At 36.3% G+C, this 17,977-nt stretch overlaps 1 protein-coding gene across 1 annotated transcript in view; it reads left to right on the top strand.

The window, feature by feature from the left end:
- Positions 1 to 352: 352 nt before the first annotated feature.
- The window catches only part of LOC135461357 (5-phosphohydroxy-L-lysine phospho-lyase-like), a 73,598-nt gene continuing 55,973 nt past the window's right edge, over positions 353 to 17,977 (top strand). Inside the window, exon 1 of the mRNA XM_064738399.1 lies at positions 353 to 370. Coding sequence (XP_064594469.1) covers positions 353 to 370 — 18 coding nt within the window. The remainder of the gene's footprint in view (positions 371 to 17,977) is intronic.

Genomic DNA, 17,977 nt, shown 5'->3' with positions numbered 1-17,977 from the left:
TGTTTAGTATTTCATAATCGTCTGCGAAAAGCTCAGTTTAACAGTTTTGAGGTGAAAGTGAATTTTTCGAATATATCTTGTGGACGACCTTTAGGCAACAGTTGATTTTTCCAGAAAATAGTAAGGTTTTCAAATATATATAGTGTTTCCGTGCTCAGTAATTTGCACCTGCCTTACTACGTGTTGCCTTCACGTAGTCAGCTTGTTCATAAATGTTAATTTTAATGTATCTCGAGAAGCTAGCTACTGACACGGTACCATTTCCATGAACGCGGTATATCTTATCCGAGGCCAAGCCTGTTCGAGGAGGTGCGCATGACCGGAATCGTCCCGATGTGTCGACGGAGTTAAAATGGCGCCAAGGCGAAAGGTAAGTAGACAAACAACAAAGTGCTACAGCTGAGTATACGTACCTTACATATCATCAACCAACGACAGAAATGATAAGATTCATCCCTTTATAGTTTACACAACAGAAAACAATGTTTAAGAAGGATGTCTACTCTAGCCTAGCGACGACATGTAGTGTTCATTCAGACGATGTTGCTGCTGGAACTGAAATTGACCTTTCCGTCTTCTGACCTTGAGAAGGGTTTAACTCCTTGTTTAAATTTGTGGCAACCTCAGAGCATGTACTGATATTCCCATTTTGATTGGTGAACGATTAAATAACTGTCGAGGTTTGTTCGAAAAGTTTATATTCTGCTGACGCATGCAATTTCTGGACGTCAGCCTCAGGCTCTAGCTCGGATACAGGTTGAAACGTCCGCTACAAAAACTCCTGCTCTGTGTTTTTTCTCTTTTCAGTAGAAAAGTATATGGACTCCTCGATGCCTACAGAACTATCGATATCACTGCCTTGTGCTAAGAATACATTTTATCCCGTCTTTTTTGGACAAACTGCGAAAACTTTGATCTCATGTATCATCAGCGATTTCTGGGCGAATTGTTATTACTGTTTGTTACTCCATGATGAAGACTACCCTGGGGTTCATAGACGTCAAAATGTTAACTACCCTATTAGAAATATTGAGTTTTTTCAAGGTCATTTTGAGTGTTTTTCAGATCTATCTACCTGTAATAGTGCCATATTGAGGTTTTAGATCCCTTTCCCCACACCCTATATTAATAAGATGCAGAGAAAATCTGTGCAAAATAAACCAATACATACATGCATGAACTGTGCAAAAGTCTGATAAACTAAGTTCACCTCGGCATTATCTGTTCCTCAAATTTCCTTTGTGATATTGTTTTACATTCTGTAGCCTTTACGACAAGTAAATCCAACATATGTGATTTAAGCTTGGCTCACCAGATTGTTGCTCCACGCGCATCCACATCCATGTAGGTTTGCTTAGTATGGATATAAATTTCAATATATGATATGACGAAAAAGTCATAAGCTGCCAGCTTTAACATGTTTTAGACGATACATGTAGTTCGATTGATTCCATCTCCCCACAATAAAAACATCTGCTATTCTCAGTTTCTAAAACCCTTTAGCTGATGTATGACAGGCATCAGATATTCAATATTTCTGTAACTTTATAAAACCAGAGTATATGTATATGCTGAGATTTTACATTGTTTTTGTGTGATAATGAATTCTGTGTGATAGGGAATTGTAAACATGAACAGAACTTCATTCCAGCATTGTAACTGAAGGCAAGTGTTTTTCGGTCATAAAATTCATTAATCGTCAGACCCCTTGCTGGATTTTAAAAGGGGAAAGGTGCTAAGGTACAGCCACATTTCTCAAAATAGGGGCTGTGGCAATGAATTTTAACATTTAGGGTTTGGATTAAGCACCCTTGCAAAAAATAATAAGTTTTAAAAAAGCCTAACCATGGAAATGCAAAAATATTTCCCTCTGCTAATAACTAATTACCAACTTTTAGAAAAGCAGTATAAGTGTGGAAAGGGCCCAAGTAAAAAACAAAACGGTGTGTAAGTGTAGTAGATCCCGGAAATTGTTGAATGGGCTAGCGGGGCCGAATCAAGCCAGATTTAGAAATTATCCCATATCTCTCACATTGTCATACTGACACATGTACTCCACTAGTACACTGTATAAATAGATAAGCAAACCATTACACTCTGAAATTCAGTTTAATTCTTGTTTTACAAATTCTCGTCTTCTGTTTTCACAAACAAAGTAAAGTCCACCTGTACAGCCTTGAGAAGCAGATGTCTATGACCAAGCTGGACACACCTTACTGAACCTCTCGTACTTTGCTACCTCAGCTCTTGGCAAAGTACAAAGCAAGTCTAGCATGGGACTTCCTGCAGGGCAAGGGACGGCTACGGCCCAGGCTGTACTGTACCATTCAACCCATGCGCCACTGAATGGAGATCAGTTGTTCAAGGTAAGAATAGAAAGATGTGAAAATATTTCATACTTATAAGAATGAATACACAAGTTTAATTTCACATGTACACCTACCAGAATTGAGTTTTACTGAAATATATTCAGATTTTCTTAGCTTATAGCATACTTTTGATTTTTTTCACGACCATATTCAGCATTTTAAATCTCTTTACCTTTTAACAGTAGCAATATTTAGACGCTTATATCTTGGAAACTATTGGTCGCAGCTCAAATCCGTTGACACATGCCGCAAATGAGAGACTTTGATCTACAATTTGGTACAAATCCCAGCTTTCGAGCTTTAGTAGTATTCTTGTTATAGCCTCATGTCATGTTTTTTCAAAATTACATAATCTAATTAAAATTTTGCAATTTATACAATTGGGGCATTGGTCATTCACCTCTATGAATTAGATAACATATAAATCCATGTTTTATTTGTTGTTCATTTCATTTTATAGACGTAAATATGAAATTTTCCGTTTTCCCTATTTGTGATTTTATACCCCCTGAAAATTTCAACTTCCATTCAATTTTGATTACATATTTGGATTCCTCTTGCAAAAGTACACCATGAAACGTGCCATTTAAAATCTCGCCCGACCGTTATTTAAGCATCAAAATTGACAAAACGCAAAAAAGTGGTCATGTGACATAGTTTAACCCTTCCTAACTCTACTAATTTGCATACAATCAGAACGTATTACATCAAGAATTGTGTCCCTCTCGACTTAGTGTATGTATACATAATTTAAATAAAATGGGTTGCATAGTTTCGGAGAAGTTTCTTAAAGGTTTTGCACAAATTCCAATATGGCCACCACACCATGTGATCTTGAAAGTTTTTAAACAATTTGCCATCAGCTTCCTGACCTAATGATTATACCTGTGTAATATTGTACTTATATTCCTTTAAGTTCCTTTCAAACCCCTGTTAACAAAATTCATGGAAGAAAAATAATAATATTAATCAAGAAATAATGATAATAATAAAAATCCAAATAAAAACAAGAGGTATTCCACCAAGTCTGCTGGTCCACCTAATAATCTGAGCGAAAACAATAGGGGAACCCTAATAAGTACAAAATTTAAAGAAATTATCAAATTTGTATAAATCTGTGCTGAATTTGGAGATCTCTGGAACAGCTATTTATTTCCTACTAATTTCTTTGTTTTAGATCTTGTGATCAAGGCTGTTTTGCAGGATGTTTGATGGTAATTTAACAAAGACATTGTTCTATTTAACATCTCTATCCTTTATCCCTGTTTAATTTAAACTATGTTTCAAGTATCGAGCACAAACTAAACTTATCAATTTCAAGTATCTAGCATACATGTAAGTGTTATCTGTTGGAATATTGCCCTTGTGAAAAGGAAAAATGAGACTCTTTCCCCCGCCAGCTGTCTGTTTCTCCACCAGAACATAGTACACTGTTCCTACGACGCCTCAAGCAGTTTTTGCTATAGTATCTGGCCCAGTGTGGCATTCACCTCCCTGGGCAAATATACAGCTACAGATGGCTTTCACATCCTAGTTCAATACCTTGTGAGCTTTCTTCTTGGTTTTTCCCTCTACAAATAGTTTTCGATACCAGACCTTAGAAATATTTCAGGACAAAGAGTGGGTTTTGAGACGTTTCAAAATGGCCATTGAGTGCATTTGAAATTCGTACAGCTACTGTGACCGCAACCGTTTACTTTCAGTTCTTGGGATGAACTCAGGGCTTGATGAATGTCAGAATTTTAAAATAACAGTCCATCTTCATGGACCCTGTACAGACAGTACAGACAGTACAGGGTCGAGCTACAAAGATGTGCGCAGTCTACCCAGTTCAGGATCACTTGCAGGAAAGCTAAATAGTTAAAAGAAGTTTTAAAAGTTTTGTGAAAGTTATCATGACTGAAAGAAATCGTCATTGTTTTTCATGTTTAGAGCTAATTTTGTTAATTTATGTTTTGAAAGTAATTTTACAATTATCATGATTCAACCAATAAGATCACTCCAGAACCACTGCAGAATCAGCTAGGGTTTGTCAGTTAATAGCCAAGGTTCTTGGCTGTGATCTTTTAATATGGGGTTAGGCTATCACAGCCGAGGAGGAGTCATCCAGGTTAATGTATTGTGTATTGTGGAGAAGCTATGCGCAACAAAAATCCGTGCAAAATGAACCAATACATGCATTAACAGGGCAAAACTGCGATAAATTACGTTCACTGAGTCATCCTCTGTTCATCTGCCAAGTTTTTCCACATTCTGTAGCCTTTACGACCAGTAAATCCAAGATAATTCACGGTTGTGACTTATGCTCACATGCCGTGTCGACATTCTGACATACTAAACCGTGTTATTGCTACCCGTCCATGCGCATCCGTGGTTGACCTTTCATTACGTCACTATGTTTTGATGAACTGGCTGTCAGTGTGACTGAGGAGACACGAATTTGACAGAAGACTATGGTGCAAAATGACGGACCCCATAGTTTGTGCAAACTGTCAGATTAAATTCACAGTGAGAACGGAGGGGTTCCATTCAAAATTGGGTACCACAGGCGTTACGGTGGGTTAAGGCCTGGATAGTTTTTTGCTGAAGGATGTGGCATGTACGCCAGAAGTCCAGAAATGACATCGCGCAGAACGATCCACGTGCCCTTACTGTTACCATTTGGTGTTGAAAGCAACAGTTGGCCAGTCGTCAGAATGTCCATTTCTGGAAAGGATGGAATGTGGGGGTTACGTCGAATTAAAAAGAAAGACAACCAGTACGTCATCGATGCCAGCGAAGAGCGCCTACATGCGGAAAAGAAAAAAAGTTGACATGGCATGTAAAGAGAAAAAAAAAATTGCATATTATTTTTTATTACCGCTTGATAAGGGGGGGGGGGATATCCTCTATTCAGATGTGTATAAATTATAATCGATAAAATCACGTAATGTTGACTTGTTTCTTTTCGAAATCGCAGTGTGCTGTCATGGTGCGTCGGGTGTATACAAATTCCGGATTGTACATGGAGTCACAACCGGAAAATGTGAATAACGGACTACAGAGACAGCTGTGTAGACGATAGCGGCCAGCCTTGACTGAAACCTTTAGAGTTTTTTTTATGTAGTGGAATCTACTATGATTCTGATTCATGAACACACTCATCAAACATAACTTTTTCAAGGTTTTCATTTAGAATTAGAGGAGGAGGTCAGAGTGAATTGAAAGTAATTATGCGACAATTACTATTGGTTTAAATAGTAGGTTTCAAAGTAGGCGACTATGGGAATGGCAGTAGACCGCTGTCTGCAGCGTGCTACTTGCCCTTTTTGAACACTTTGTGAAGTAAAGTTGAATCTGATAACAGTTTGTCACAGGAAATGAGTTTGTTAGAGCTTTGTGCTCAGTGAATACACATTGGAACAAAGAAACGTGTTAGGTGCAAAAAAAAAATTTTTGGTTGTGGCTTCAGATAGAATCCGGAATTTGAATACAGCCGACACACGCTGACTGCACGCAGTGATTTTGTAAAGATACAAGTCAGCATTCGGCTCCACTAAGTGCTCGATGATTAAACGTTGAGAAAGGTAAATATCAGAAAGTGTTGAAAATAAACTTCAGCGTTTAATTTAATCGAACTAGGTTAAGCAGTTTTACTTGTGTGAAACGGCCTATTCAGTTTTTTTCATACCCTGCTTACGGTTATCGGGTAAATGACCATTAAGGAATTAGCCAACTAACAAACTTTAGAGGGCTAGGAAAGTTTTGTGAAACAGCCTTCTGGCTGTCGTCGCCTATAACAAGAGTCAAAGAGCCCTTTGACAATGTGAGAATTACATATATACTTACGTGGTATATCAGTATTTTTAATCATCAAAATAGCCATTCTAACTACTCCCTTCTTTTGATCCCATTGGTATCACACCTGTTCTACTAATTTTCATAATAACAAGTTTAAAATGCCAATAATTCAAACATTAATTGAATTGGTTTTAATCAAATAAATGATGAAATGACGTATATGTGCTTTCTTGAGTCCTAGCAACCTAAGCTGAATGTGATATTGTATTCTCCACTCCAGTACTGTATGTTAATAAGTTTATTTTGTTTCAGAAATTTATTGCTGACCACTCCCATGGACATATGTGAGGATGTTGAGTAGGGGGAAAAAAGGGTAGGTGTATTATTATCAAATTAAGCTCTTGAAAATGATGATGATTGTTTCATTATCCATCGGGTTTATATTAAACTCACTCGTATAGCCGTGCTTCATGTACATGGTTTAATGGGTGATACCTCTAATACGCTGTCGTACAATAATCGACTACTTGTTAAGGGGCAGCACTTGTAACAGTGTGGTAAGCATAAACCCACTGGCTGGTTTAGTTATATTTATTGAGTAAGTAGTCTTGACTGAATAAAAGCCTTGAGATGTTGCCTATATGTTTCCTCCAGTGACCATCAGATCGCATATATTGATATGATGCCTTAAAAACTCAACACTGATATCTGGAATTGACTGCCACCTATATGAAAGAATTACATAAGTTTAGCATCAATTATAGACATGTATAGCGCTAAAACGGTTAGTAAATTTAACTTATCGATTAACCATTTGAACTGTCGAAATGATATACAAATGCTATCCGGTCATACATATAGTATTTGGGTAACCGGTTGTATTTGTGGTACTTTGCCAGACATAAATGCTATACAACAGTCAGTTTTGCTGTTGTTAGATCTATTCAGGGTTGTTAATTATGCTACAAAAGGTAAGTTTACCTTTATTTTTAATGAGCTGCTGTTTGAGCTAACCAACTGAACACCTGCTGTGTGACTAATAGTTGGTATTTCCAGCAGAACAGAGTTTAAACTGACTTCTTGTTGAAAGCAGCCGTGGGAGCTGCTGACCTCCGAGCCATTTATCTACCATCTCACAAACCCAGATTGCAACTGTGCAATTCAGTCCTAAGTGGGCCATGGGTGATATTTCTACAATGCACCTTCTTACTTGAATTGCTATGCACCACTTAGAGTGAATTCTTAATGTTTTTGATGTAGACTTACATATTTAATTATAACTACAGGTGAATGTTTGTGTTACAATTTTTTAAATTTATTACTAGTATCTGTACAAACCATGAGCCTAAACACACATATGACAACTTGTATGAACAGAAACCAGTGTTTCAGCACTGATGACATTTTCCTTTCATATGGGTCAAAGATTTGTGTAAACCAATGGAGAACATGCACATTAGGCCCATTGTGTACGTTCTAGTCAAGGATATGATGTACAGTGTGCACAGAGGTCTTGAATACAGCCTGTACCCTTGTACAATACAGTAGTTTAGATTATTCTGAACCCTGAATCATGTTTACAATTGAATGTGCACATAGTTGCAAAGACTACCTTATCAGGATCTAAATTGCTCCTTAAAATGGAATGGTGATGGTGATGGAATGGTATGGTCAGATGTGAAGTTGTATGTTTTTGTTAGCAAAATATGTTAAAACTTCATGTTGATGTTACATGTTATGTAGCTTAATTTTGATATTTAATAAACACGGTCAGAGTAAATAAGTGAATTACTGTAGACTACAACTGCAATTTTTTTTGTTTTTTTGCAGCTTAAATCTAGTATCCTTAAACAAGTCTGTCGACCAAAGGTAAGCCATATTTACATGTCACACATTTCTTTTTAGAAGAACGAATGCTTTTTTTGTCTCTGTGTGTGACATCAGGAAAGAGATTTTGTTTCCTGTGGATTACACTTTTCATGTTCATTTAACATCTTTTTCATTGGTCTGTTGACACATGATTGCAGATTCCTCTTTGAACTCAAGCAACAATACATGTAGATTAGTATTTTAAATACAAAGCTTCACCCTATGTCTGCAAGTAAGAATCAATCAGTCCTTGATCTGAACTCGTCTATTAATGAACAACATTATATGATAGACCAACTCCTGTTGCAATAGACAAATATTCCTAAGGTATGTATATATCTTTATAATTTCACAATATAGTTTATTTTCCTAGATTACTCAATTTGTTAAAGACTTTACAAAATATCATTCTGGATACCATGAGACTTATCTACTTGGAGATCTTGAGATCAAACTCTGGTGTAAGCACTGGCCATGCCCCTGATTCTCGGGGGTGAGTGTGGGTTGGGGATGTTCAGGTATCAGTGTTGCAGGGTTTCTCTCATGATACACTCCAGTTTTTTCAGGTAAATGTGGCATAAATAGGTTTCTAACTGAACAAGATGCAGACACCATTGTGCAGTGATGTCAGAAGCGAGGTATATTTTAGTGATTGTGCATATTACCTTCTTGCATGGTGTTATAGGTTGAATTGTCGACTTCATGCGTCATTGGTGTAATTTAATCTGAGAGAATCGCTTGCCTTGTTCCAAAATTTTTAATGATGGTTATACTTACATGAAAGCCGCTATCTGGCTTAGGAGCAATATCTCTGTTGAGAATGGGCAAAATATATTTGCAATGATACAGATAATGACTACAGTCATACATATGGTTAAAAAACTGGGAAGTATATGTACATCCATGAACATAAAATTAAGCGCAACAATTTCTTTTTCTGCAGGCTGTTTTTTGGCACATCTCTGCTCAGATATAATCTGTCTGATGTGTTACCTGAAAATGAGTCTTCATTGATTTATTTATTTGTTTGGTGTATTTACGCCATACTCAAGAATATTTCCCTTATACGACGGCAGCCAGCATTATGGTGGGTGGAAACCGGGCATAGCCCGAGGGAAACCCACGACCATCTGCAGGTCACTGGCAGACCTTCCCACGTACGGACGGAGAGGAAGCCAGCATGAGCTGGACTTGAACTCACGGCGACCGCATTGGTGAGAGACTCCTGGGTCGTTACGCTGCGCTAGCACGCTAACAAACTGAGCCACGGAGGCCTGAAAATGAGTCTTGAGTGAAAGTAAATGATGCAGATGAAAAAAAAAACTTTTTTTTTCTTTTCACAATGTCTCTAAAGTGTTTTTATAAAAATACACACTTGCAGGTTAGAATGTATAGGTATAGTCTATGTAGAAGAGTGTTTGAATCATAGGGATGTCAACAATATTGGGAATTTGCAATAAAATATATTGAGTATATATAGGTTGATGCAAATAAAACCTTTGTTCCTATGGATTTAAGTGAAACAAATACTATATGTTGGTAGTAATTAGCTGTACGAATTAATAAGAAGCCAAGTTGGTATATCAAGAGTTCACACAGACTTGGGTGAGGTATGGGAGTGTGTGTCTAAACAATATGAGTTTACCACATTTGCTAGATCTTTGGATTGTACATCTTTGAGAGAGAATTGTAAAACCATATGTTTTGTTGGGCTAAAAAATAGGTTTTAACTTTATAGTCATGATCTCAAGAGATTTTTAACATGCTGATTAGGCTTATTAAACTTTAGTGGCACTGTCTTTGATCACACCATATGACTAATGCTGAATGGCTATACAGTAATGAATGTTATTTTTAGTGCAAAAGATGGTCACCTGATGCCGATGCCCAATATTGGTGTAACTGTGGACTTGACAAAGAAGGTTTTGTGAGGAAGTTTGTGTCGAAAATCGTAGGTTTGTACACACAAAATGAAAGTAAAATTATAGAAATGACCTAACATTAAGTAGAACTATTGGATTCTGTAACTATTTATGCAATGAAATTAGCCTAAAAAAATCTGGCTTATTTTATTCTCTCGGATACATCACAAAATTCTGATGTGTAACATTTATTTACTTTTGTCTTTTATATGCTCTTGACTTGTATTAGCCTTCATAAAAAAACAGCTGGCAGCAGGTTTATGTGTATATGCATTATCCTTCTTATTAACATTGCTGTGTGTTAAGTATTTGTTGTAGCTAAGCTTTATCTCAATTAATACATTAAGAACCTAAATAAAGATTGCAATGACAAAATATACATGTATAAAAATTAATTTTTATATAAATTACTTGTATCACTACAGGTACATGGATAAGGAACATTGGTAAGTACTGCAAAGTATTATGTTGCCTAACTTTTCTTAAAGTTGCACATGGCTTAGACTATAACGTGAATCTCAACATAATAATATATTGAATATTTGTTAAATACGTAATGTGTATGGATAGCATTATGGAGAGCAGTATGATTTCAGCAGGTTATGTTTTCAGACAACATAGAAATTGTAAAGAGGCTCATGCGTTCTTTAATTCAAAGAGAACACAAAACATCACTATACAAATGAAAGATTCCACTTTAACTGATCCTAGTAAACTTTTGGCGATACTAATGATTTATGAATTATAATACAAGAAAGATGTTACTAAAGTTGCAAAACTTCAATGTTAATTTTGTGGCTTTGTCTTCATGTTTTTGTTATATCTTGAGTAATACGAAAGACTACCGCATGGAGAGTAAAACCAGTACAGTGACGATAGTGTGATAGTTGACAAATGGACACATGTTACCGGTGAAATCTGATCAGTTTACCTCTGGGTTATATTCTAACTGTTAATGTAAGTATTTTAAAAGTAACAACTTACATGTCCCCTAGCACCATGACTCCTGCATAATCAGGTCAGAATAAAACTTGCAGGGATGTCAAATGTAGTATGCTAGGCGTCACTGGTCTAGTATTACCTAAAATGCTGTGTTGTCATCACATTTAACATGTGTACACAATAACATGAAAACAATGCAAAGCAAAGATGAAAAGGTTTATCACGGTCAGGACATTTTGTTTACTGTGTTACCTCTTAGAAGAGAAATACAGCTACTGTACATTTGTCCTGTTTTCCATATTCATCTGCAGCATTGACGCTACATATACTCTTGATCATCTGTGCCATCTTGTAAATGATGCAGAGGAGAGCGATCCATTGTGCAATTCTAAAATGAAGCTTAAAGTGTATGGAGGATACCCCAGGTTATGTTTATTTGCCACTCGGCAGCAGATACTGAGCAGATACTGTTTGACTATGGGGATAGTGATGCACCATGGAGAAAGAAGGTACATGTATATCTGTTCTTTGGCTTGAGTGTTTCGAAATGGTTTTGTATTTTAGGTTTTGTGGAGGATAGTTCAAAAGACACGAAAAACATAACATATTATAATAAATATCTAGCTGAAAAGTTACATTATTAATGCAGTTATCTAGACCGCTCTCTAACAATTGAATATACTTTTTTATGTTATGGCTTAATGTCACGGAATAACAGAGCCATTTTGGCATAAAACGATTTTGTAATCAATTCATGAATTACATGTATAAATACACATACTTAACTATGTAACCATAGTAAAAAGAAAAAGAATGTTTGATTTATTAATAGGATCAAAGAACGTGTGTGTTGGGTGAGAAAAATACTAGAATTGTGTTTAATTCTAATTTTTTTCTGTTAGGTTTTTTTTTGGGCTGTTCATGGTTATTTTGTGACGCTTATGTAATAGGCTATGATATAATTTGACAAAACTTGAAATTTTAGTACTCTGAGTATGTATTTTTAGGTAAAATTTTGAAGATGGTTTTCGTATAACAAAACTGTGGTGAAGGCAATAAATTAGGCTTAATATTACATAATAGTGTAGTTTTTTCTTCAAATTTTGACCTGGATCAGCTTGTGTTGGGTAATATGTTTCCGTCTTTTTCAATTCCAATCGTGATCCAGATGATTTTATGAATATCTCTACATAGATACGCGTCCTAGCATAACACATGGGATACTAATAAGATATAAAATTGTTTTTAAGTTTCAGAATTTTAGAAAAAGTTGCACATCTTAAATGTACTGGGTACTATGGTATAGTGCCAATTTGTATGTTGAACACTCCAGAATGACCAAATTTTGTTCCCAACACTACAAAGAAGACAATTTGCCTGTTATAAATTGAATATTCTTTCGAAATGAAGTAAAGAGCATGGACAGTTAATCGTTATCTCATGCTCGAACCAGAACATAAGATCTTTAATATTGTCGTTATTTCTTGAATTTTATTTTCTTGCAGAAGAGTCCAGTGACGAGAACCCATTTGGACTCCTTGATGGTAAATAGAACCAATAACTCCACTGTTTGTGTCATGTCCACAGCATTATGTTGCACTAGTTGCAGCGCTTTCGTTGCACAAACTTTCTTTTTGTTAAAGCTGCTTGATGGTATTATTATAATGACAGGTATTATCAACGGAGGAAAGATACCTCTGGCTGGTCATTGTTTGGTTAAACTGTACAGGCTCTGTGTGCATATCATATCTCTGTTGACTCGTACAGTTAGGAAGGTTACTTAGGAAATTTTTCAGGGACTAATTGTTTCAATGAAAATCTCAATGTTTATTCTTTGAAAAATATGTAAAACGCTATTTGAAGGGTTATGAGTAAGAAAAGGACTACCTGTGAAATATATTTTGTATAAAGCTCACGAAGTAGAAATAGGTGAGATTTAAGGATACAGTTTTTTTCTGCTTAATTAAGGCCATGTTCAAAGTACAGATGCAAAATTTACACATTCCAGGAATTTGTGAAAATCTCAGACATTCCAGTGGTGTGTATTTCAACCTCCACATGGTAAACTTTATGTTCAGTGATCATTTTTGAAATAACTACATTGCAAAGTCATTTACTTTTTGTATTCTTCTACCATAAATGGTTGCATATTAATTATATTAAAGTGAGACAGTTAGATAGAAAGTTACATGTATGATGGTGATGAACACTTTTTTGGACCAATTTTACATGTGTGGTGCGTTTTCGTTTAGATTGTGATGCAGTTGAAGGATATGATCGTGAAGAAAATTTGGCATCAAGTATCGGTATTTAGCTATATAATTGATTCCTTGCTCGTGAAATAAGGCAACAACTGTTGGTTAAGATTTACATATACTATTGCACTAGTGTCAGTGTATGTGTACTTAGCCATATGATTGATTCCTTGCTCGTGAAATAAGGCAAAATCTGTTGGTTAAGATTTACATATACTGTTGCTCTTGTGTCAGTGTATGTGTAGTTAGCTATATGATTGATTCCTTACTTGTGAAATAAGGCGTAGATATTGGTGAGGGTTGTACAGGTGCACAATGGTCACACCATAATGGTTTGTTGGTGTTAAGTTTTGCATGGATGAGATTATGTCAATGTTTATTGCAGGTAGAGTAACCTTTGCGGAGAAAAGGTTGAAATTGGGTAATTATGGGGGAATTGTTTTATTCTTCACTGTTATTCTGACCTTCGTCCCTTGTGGGTTTTCTGGTAGTGGTTTGCAAATACGGGTAAATTGGCCTTTGCACAAGGAATTCAGCTGAACGCTCGTGATGTATGTTAAAACATGTTTCTGAAAGGTAGATTTTTTCTCACAAAGCACAGCTAGTCAATGTAGGGTAACATATGCATATACTGTTGCCTTAAGGTCAGTGTACTTAGCAGTGTCATACTGCTTCTCAGATGTGTAGACCTTGGCTTTCTTTTTGATAAGTGCATTACCATACCATTAGGGTGTATTTTCTGTTTTTGCACAGGTGGATTGAAGTTTTGTCAATGTTGTATTGTACACAAAGTAACATGCATTATCAGAGAAAATTATGGACAAGGTTGAAATCTGGGAGTTGTTAACGTATATTCATATATGTTTCTGAAAGGTAGATTTTTTTACACCAAATAACTGTTGGGTAACATATACTGTTGCCGTAAGGCCTGTGTATAGGTATTTAGCTATGTAATTGATTAACTGTTGGTTAAGATTTACATTACTGTTGCCCTAGTGTCAATGTATATGTAGTTAGCTATATGATTGATTCCTTGCTCGTGAAATAAGGCAACAACTGTTGGTTAACATTTACATATACAGTTGCTCTAATGTCAGTGTACCTATACTTAGCCGTATGATTGATTCCTTACTCGTGAAATAAGGCAACAACTGTTGGGTAACATTTACATATTCTGTTGCCCTAATGTTAGTGTATCTATACTTAGCCATATGATTGATTCCTTACTTGTGAAATAAGGCAACAGCTGTTGGGTAACATTTACATATACTGTTGCTCTAATGTCAGTGTATCTATACTTAGCCGTATGATTGATTCCTTACTCGTGAAATAAGGCAACAACTGTTGGGTAACATTTACATATACTGTTGCCCTAATGTTAGTGTATCTATACTTAGCCGTATGATTGATTCCTTACTCGTGAAATAAGGCAACAACTGTTGGGTAACATTTACATATTCTGTTGCCCTAATGTTAGTGTACCTATACTTAGCCGTATGATTGATTCCTTACTCGTGAAATAAGGCAACAACTGTTGGGTAACATTTACATATTCTGTTGCCCTAATGTTAGTGTATCTATACTTAGCTATATGATTGATTCCTTACTCGTGAAATAAGGCAACAACTGTTGGGTAACATTTACATATTCTGTTGCCCTATTGTTAGTGTATCTATACTTAGCCATATGATTGATTCCTTACTCGTGAAATAAGGCAACAACTGTTGGGTAACATTTACATATTCTGTTGCCCTAATGTTAGTGTATCTATACTTAGCCATATAATTGATTCCTTACTCGTGAAATAAGGCAACAACTGTTGGGTAACATTTACATATTCTGTAGCCCTATTGTTAGTGTATCTATACTTAGCCATATGATTGATTCCTTACTCGTGAAATAAGGCAACAACTGTTGGGTAACATTTACATATACTGTTGCTCTAATGTCAGTGTATCTATACTTAGCCGTATGATTGATTCCTTACTCGTGAAATAAGGCAACAACTGTTGGGTAACATTTACATATTCTGTTGCCCTAATGTTAGTGTATCTATACTTAGCTATATGATTGATTCCTTACTCGTGAAATAAGGCAACAACTGTTGGGTAACATTTACATATTCTGTTGCCCTAATGTTAGTGTATCTATACTTAGCCATATGATTGATTGCTTACTCGTGAAATAAGGCAACAACTGTTGGGTAACATTTACATATACTGTTGCCCTAATGTTAGTGTATCTATACTTAGCCGTATGATTGATTGCTTACTCGTGAAATAAGGCAACAACTGTTGGGTAACATTTACATATACTGTTGCCCTAATGTTAGTGTATCTATACTTAGCCGTATGATTGATTGCTTACTCGTGAGATAAGGCAACGTCTGTTGGGTAACATTTACATATACTTTTGCAACTGTTGGGTAACATATAATGTTGCCTTAAGGTCAGTGATATGTATTTTACAGTATGTCTGTATATTTGTTTTATTGTTGAAGATTTAGTTCTTGGTCTCCATTCATATGTTCTGTCATGCTTTAATGGTGTATTTATGCCAGGTTTGTTGATAAGTTGTCTGAAAGTAAACCACTTTACATGTTTATATCTTTAAATTTAATAAAATCTGTTCTATTGCTGGACGTTTTAGAGAGTTATTGTTGTTGTTTCTTAGAGGAATATATGATTTAAAATAATCTTCGACTAGGATTGGAGAATTTATTGTACATAGGCCAAGTTTTAAACATGAAATACATGCGGGATGCAGATCGAAGGTTCTACATGGGGTAAAGGTCATGGGTGGAAGTGATATGATGTCACAGTTCTGGTGTTGAAATATATTACGTCTGCCCAACATGATAGGCAGATTGGGGTTAACCCTCACTGGGTTTCTGGTGCAGGACGTAACTGAACGTGTTGAGGATAGGCAATTATGTGGATTCTTTGCGCATGGGAGTTAAGGATCATGACTTCCTGGTTCAAGGTATGGACCTGGTAACCACTGGCCATAGTTTGTTGATGTCCAAGCAAATGATACGCAGTAAACCTGTAGCCCAGACATTGTCAGATAAGTGGTCAGTTGTGATACAAGAAAAACTGGACTGTCTGCAACAGTCTCTAACCTTGAACAATACCTCATACTAAAAAAAAAAGCCTCAGGATCACAAAGCAGTATTAGATTTAACTTATGTGTAGTCCTAAAATCAAAACTGTTTACACCAGTAAATTTGTGATTCAAATGTATTGGCAAAATTGAAGATTTCTGACTTGAGAGCTTCGCGATCCCGGGGACAGGGCCCGAAAGCATGGCTAGTCTACAGAATCATCTTGTCTCCCTCCTTGTGGTGGGCTGTATCGACAGTCAGTGTGCTAAACACATTAACGGCACCCCTTAAGACATGCATCAACATTCTTTGTACACTTCGTGGGAACTGATAAGCACCTACTGGGACAGCGAGCATGATAAACACTTAAGTCTTTCGCCATACTTTATTATTGACCAAAGTAGAATTTTGGAATACATATACGTAGCAACCCTTCAGTCACATATACTTCAGTGTTGCCTGAAGGTAGAATCTTGGAATACATAAACCCAGCAACCCTTCAGTCACGTATACTTCAGTGTTGCCTAAAGGTAAATCTTGGAATACATATACGTAGCAACCCTTCAGTCACATATACTTCAGTGTTGACTAAAGGTAGAATCTTGGAATACATATACGCAGCAACCCTTCAATCACATATACTTTAGTAATGAATAAAGGTAGAATCTTGGAATACATATACGTAGCAACCCTTCAGTCACATATACTTCAGTAATGCCTAAAGGTAGAATCTTGGAATACATATACATAGCAACCCTTCAGTCACATATACTTCAGTGCTTCCTGAAGGAAGAATCTTGGAATACATATACGCAGCAACCCTTCAATCACATATACTTCAGTAATGCCTAAAGGTAGAATCTTGGAATACATATACGTAGCAACCCTTCACTCACATATACTTCAGTGCTTCCTGAAGGAAGAGTCTTGGAATACATATACGCAGCAACCCTTCAATCACATATACTTCAGTGCTTCCTGAAGGAAGAATCTTGGAATACATATACGCAGCAACCCTTCAATCACATATACTTCAGTGTTGCCTAAGGGAGAATCTTGGAATACATATACGCAGCAACCCTTCAATCAGATATACTTCAGTGCTTCCTGAAGGAAGAATCTTGGTATACATATACGCAGCAACCCTTCAATCACATATACTTCAGTGTTGCCTAAGGGAGAATCTTGGAATACATATACGCAGCAACCCTTCAATCACATATACTTCAGTGTTGCCTAAGGGAGAATCTTGGAATACATATACGCAGCAACCCTTCAATCAGATATACTTCAGTGCTTCCTGAAGGAAGAATCTTGGAATACATATACGCAGCAACCCTTCAATCACATATACTTCAGTGTTTGCCTAAGGGAGAATCTTGGAATACATATACGCAGCAACCCTTCAGTCAGATATACTTCAGTGCTTCCTGAAGGAAGAATCTTGGTATACATATACGCAGCAACCCTTCAATCAGATATACTTCAGTGCTTCCTAAAGGTAGAATCTTGGAATACATATACGCAGCAACCCTTCAATTACATATACTTCAGTGTTGCCTAAAGGTAGAATTTTGGAATACATATACGCAGCAACCCTTCAATTACATATACTTCAGTGTTGAATAAAGGAAGAATCTTGGTATACATATACGCAGCAACCCTTCAATTACATATACTTCAGTGTTGACTAAAGGTAGAATCTTGGAATACATATACATAGCAACCCTTCAATTA

This window comes from Liolophura sinensis, chromosome 1 (genome assembly GCF_032854445.1).
Source record: "Liolophura sinensis isolate JHLJ2023 chromosome 1, CUHK_Ljap_v2, whole genome shotgun sequence".
NCBI lineage: Eukaryota > Metazoa > Mollusca > Polyplacophora > Chitonida > Chitonidae > Liolophura > Liolophura sinensis.
This window is presented reverse-complemented; position numbering and strand designations above follow the sequence as displayed.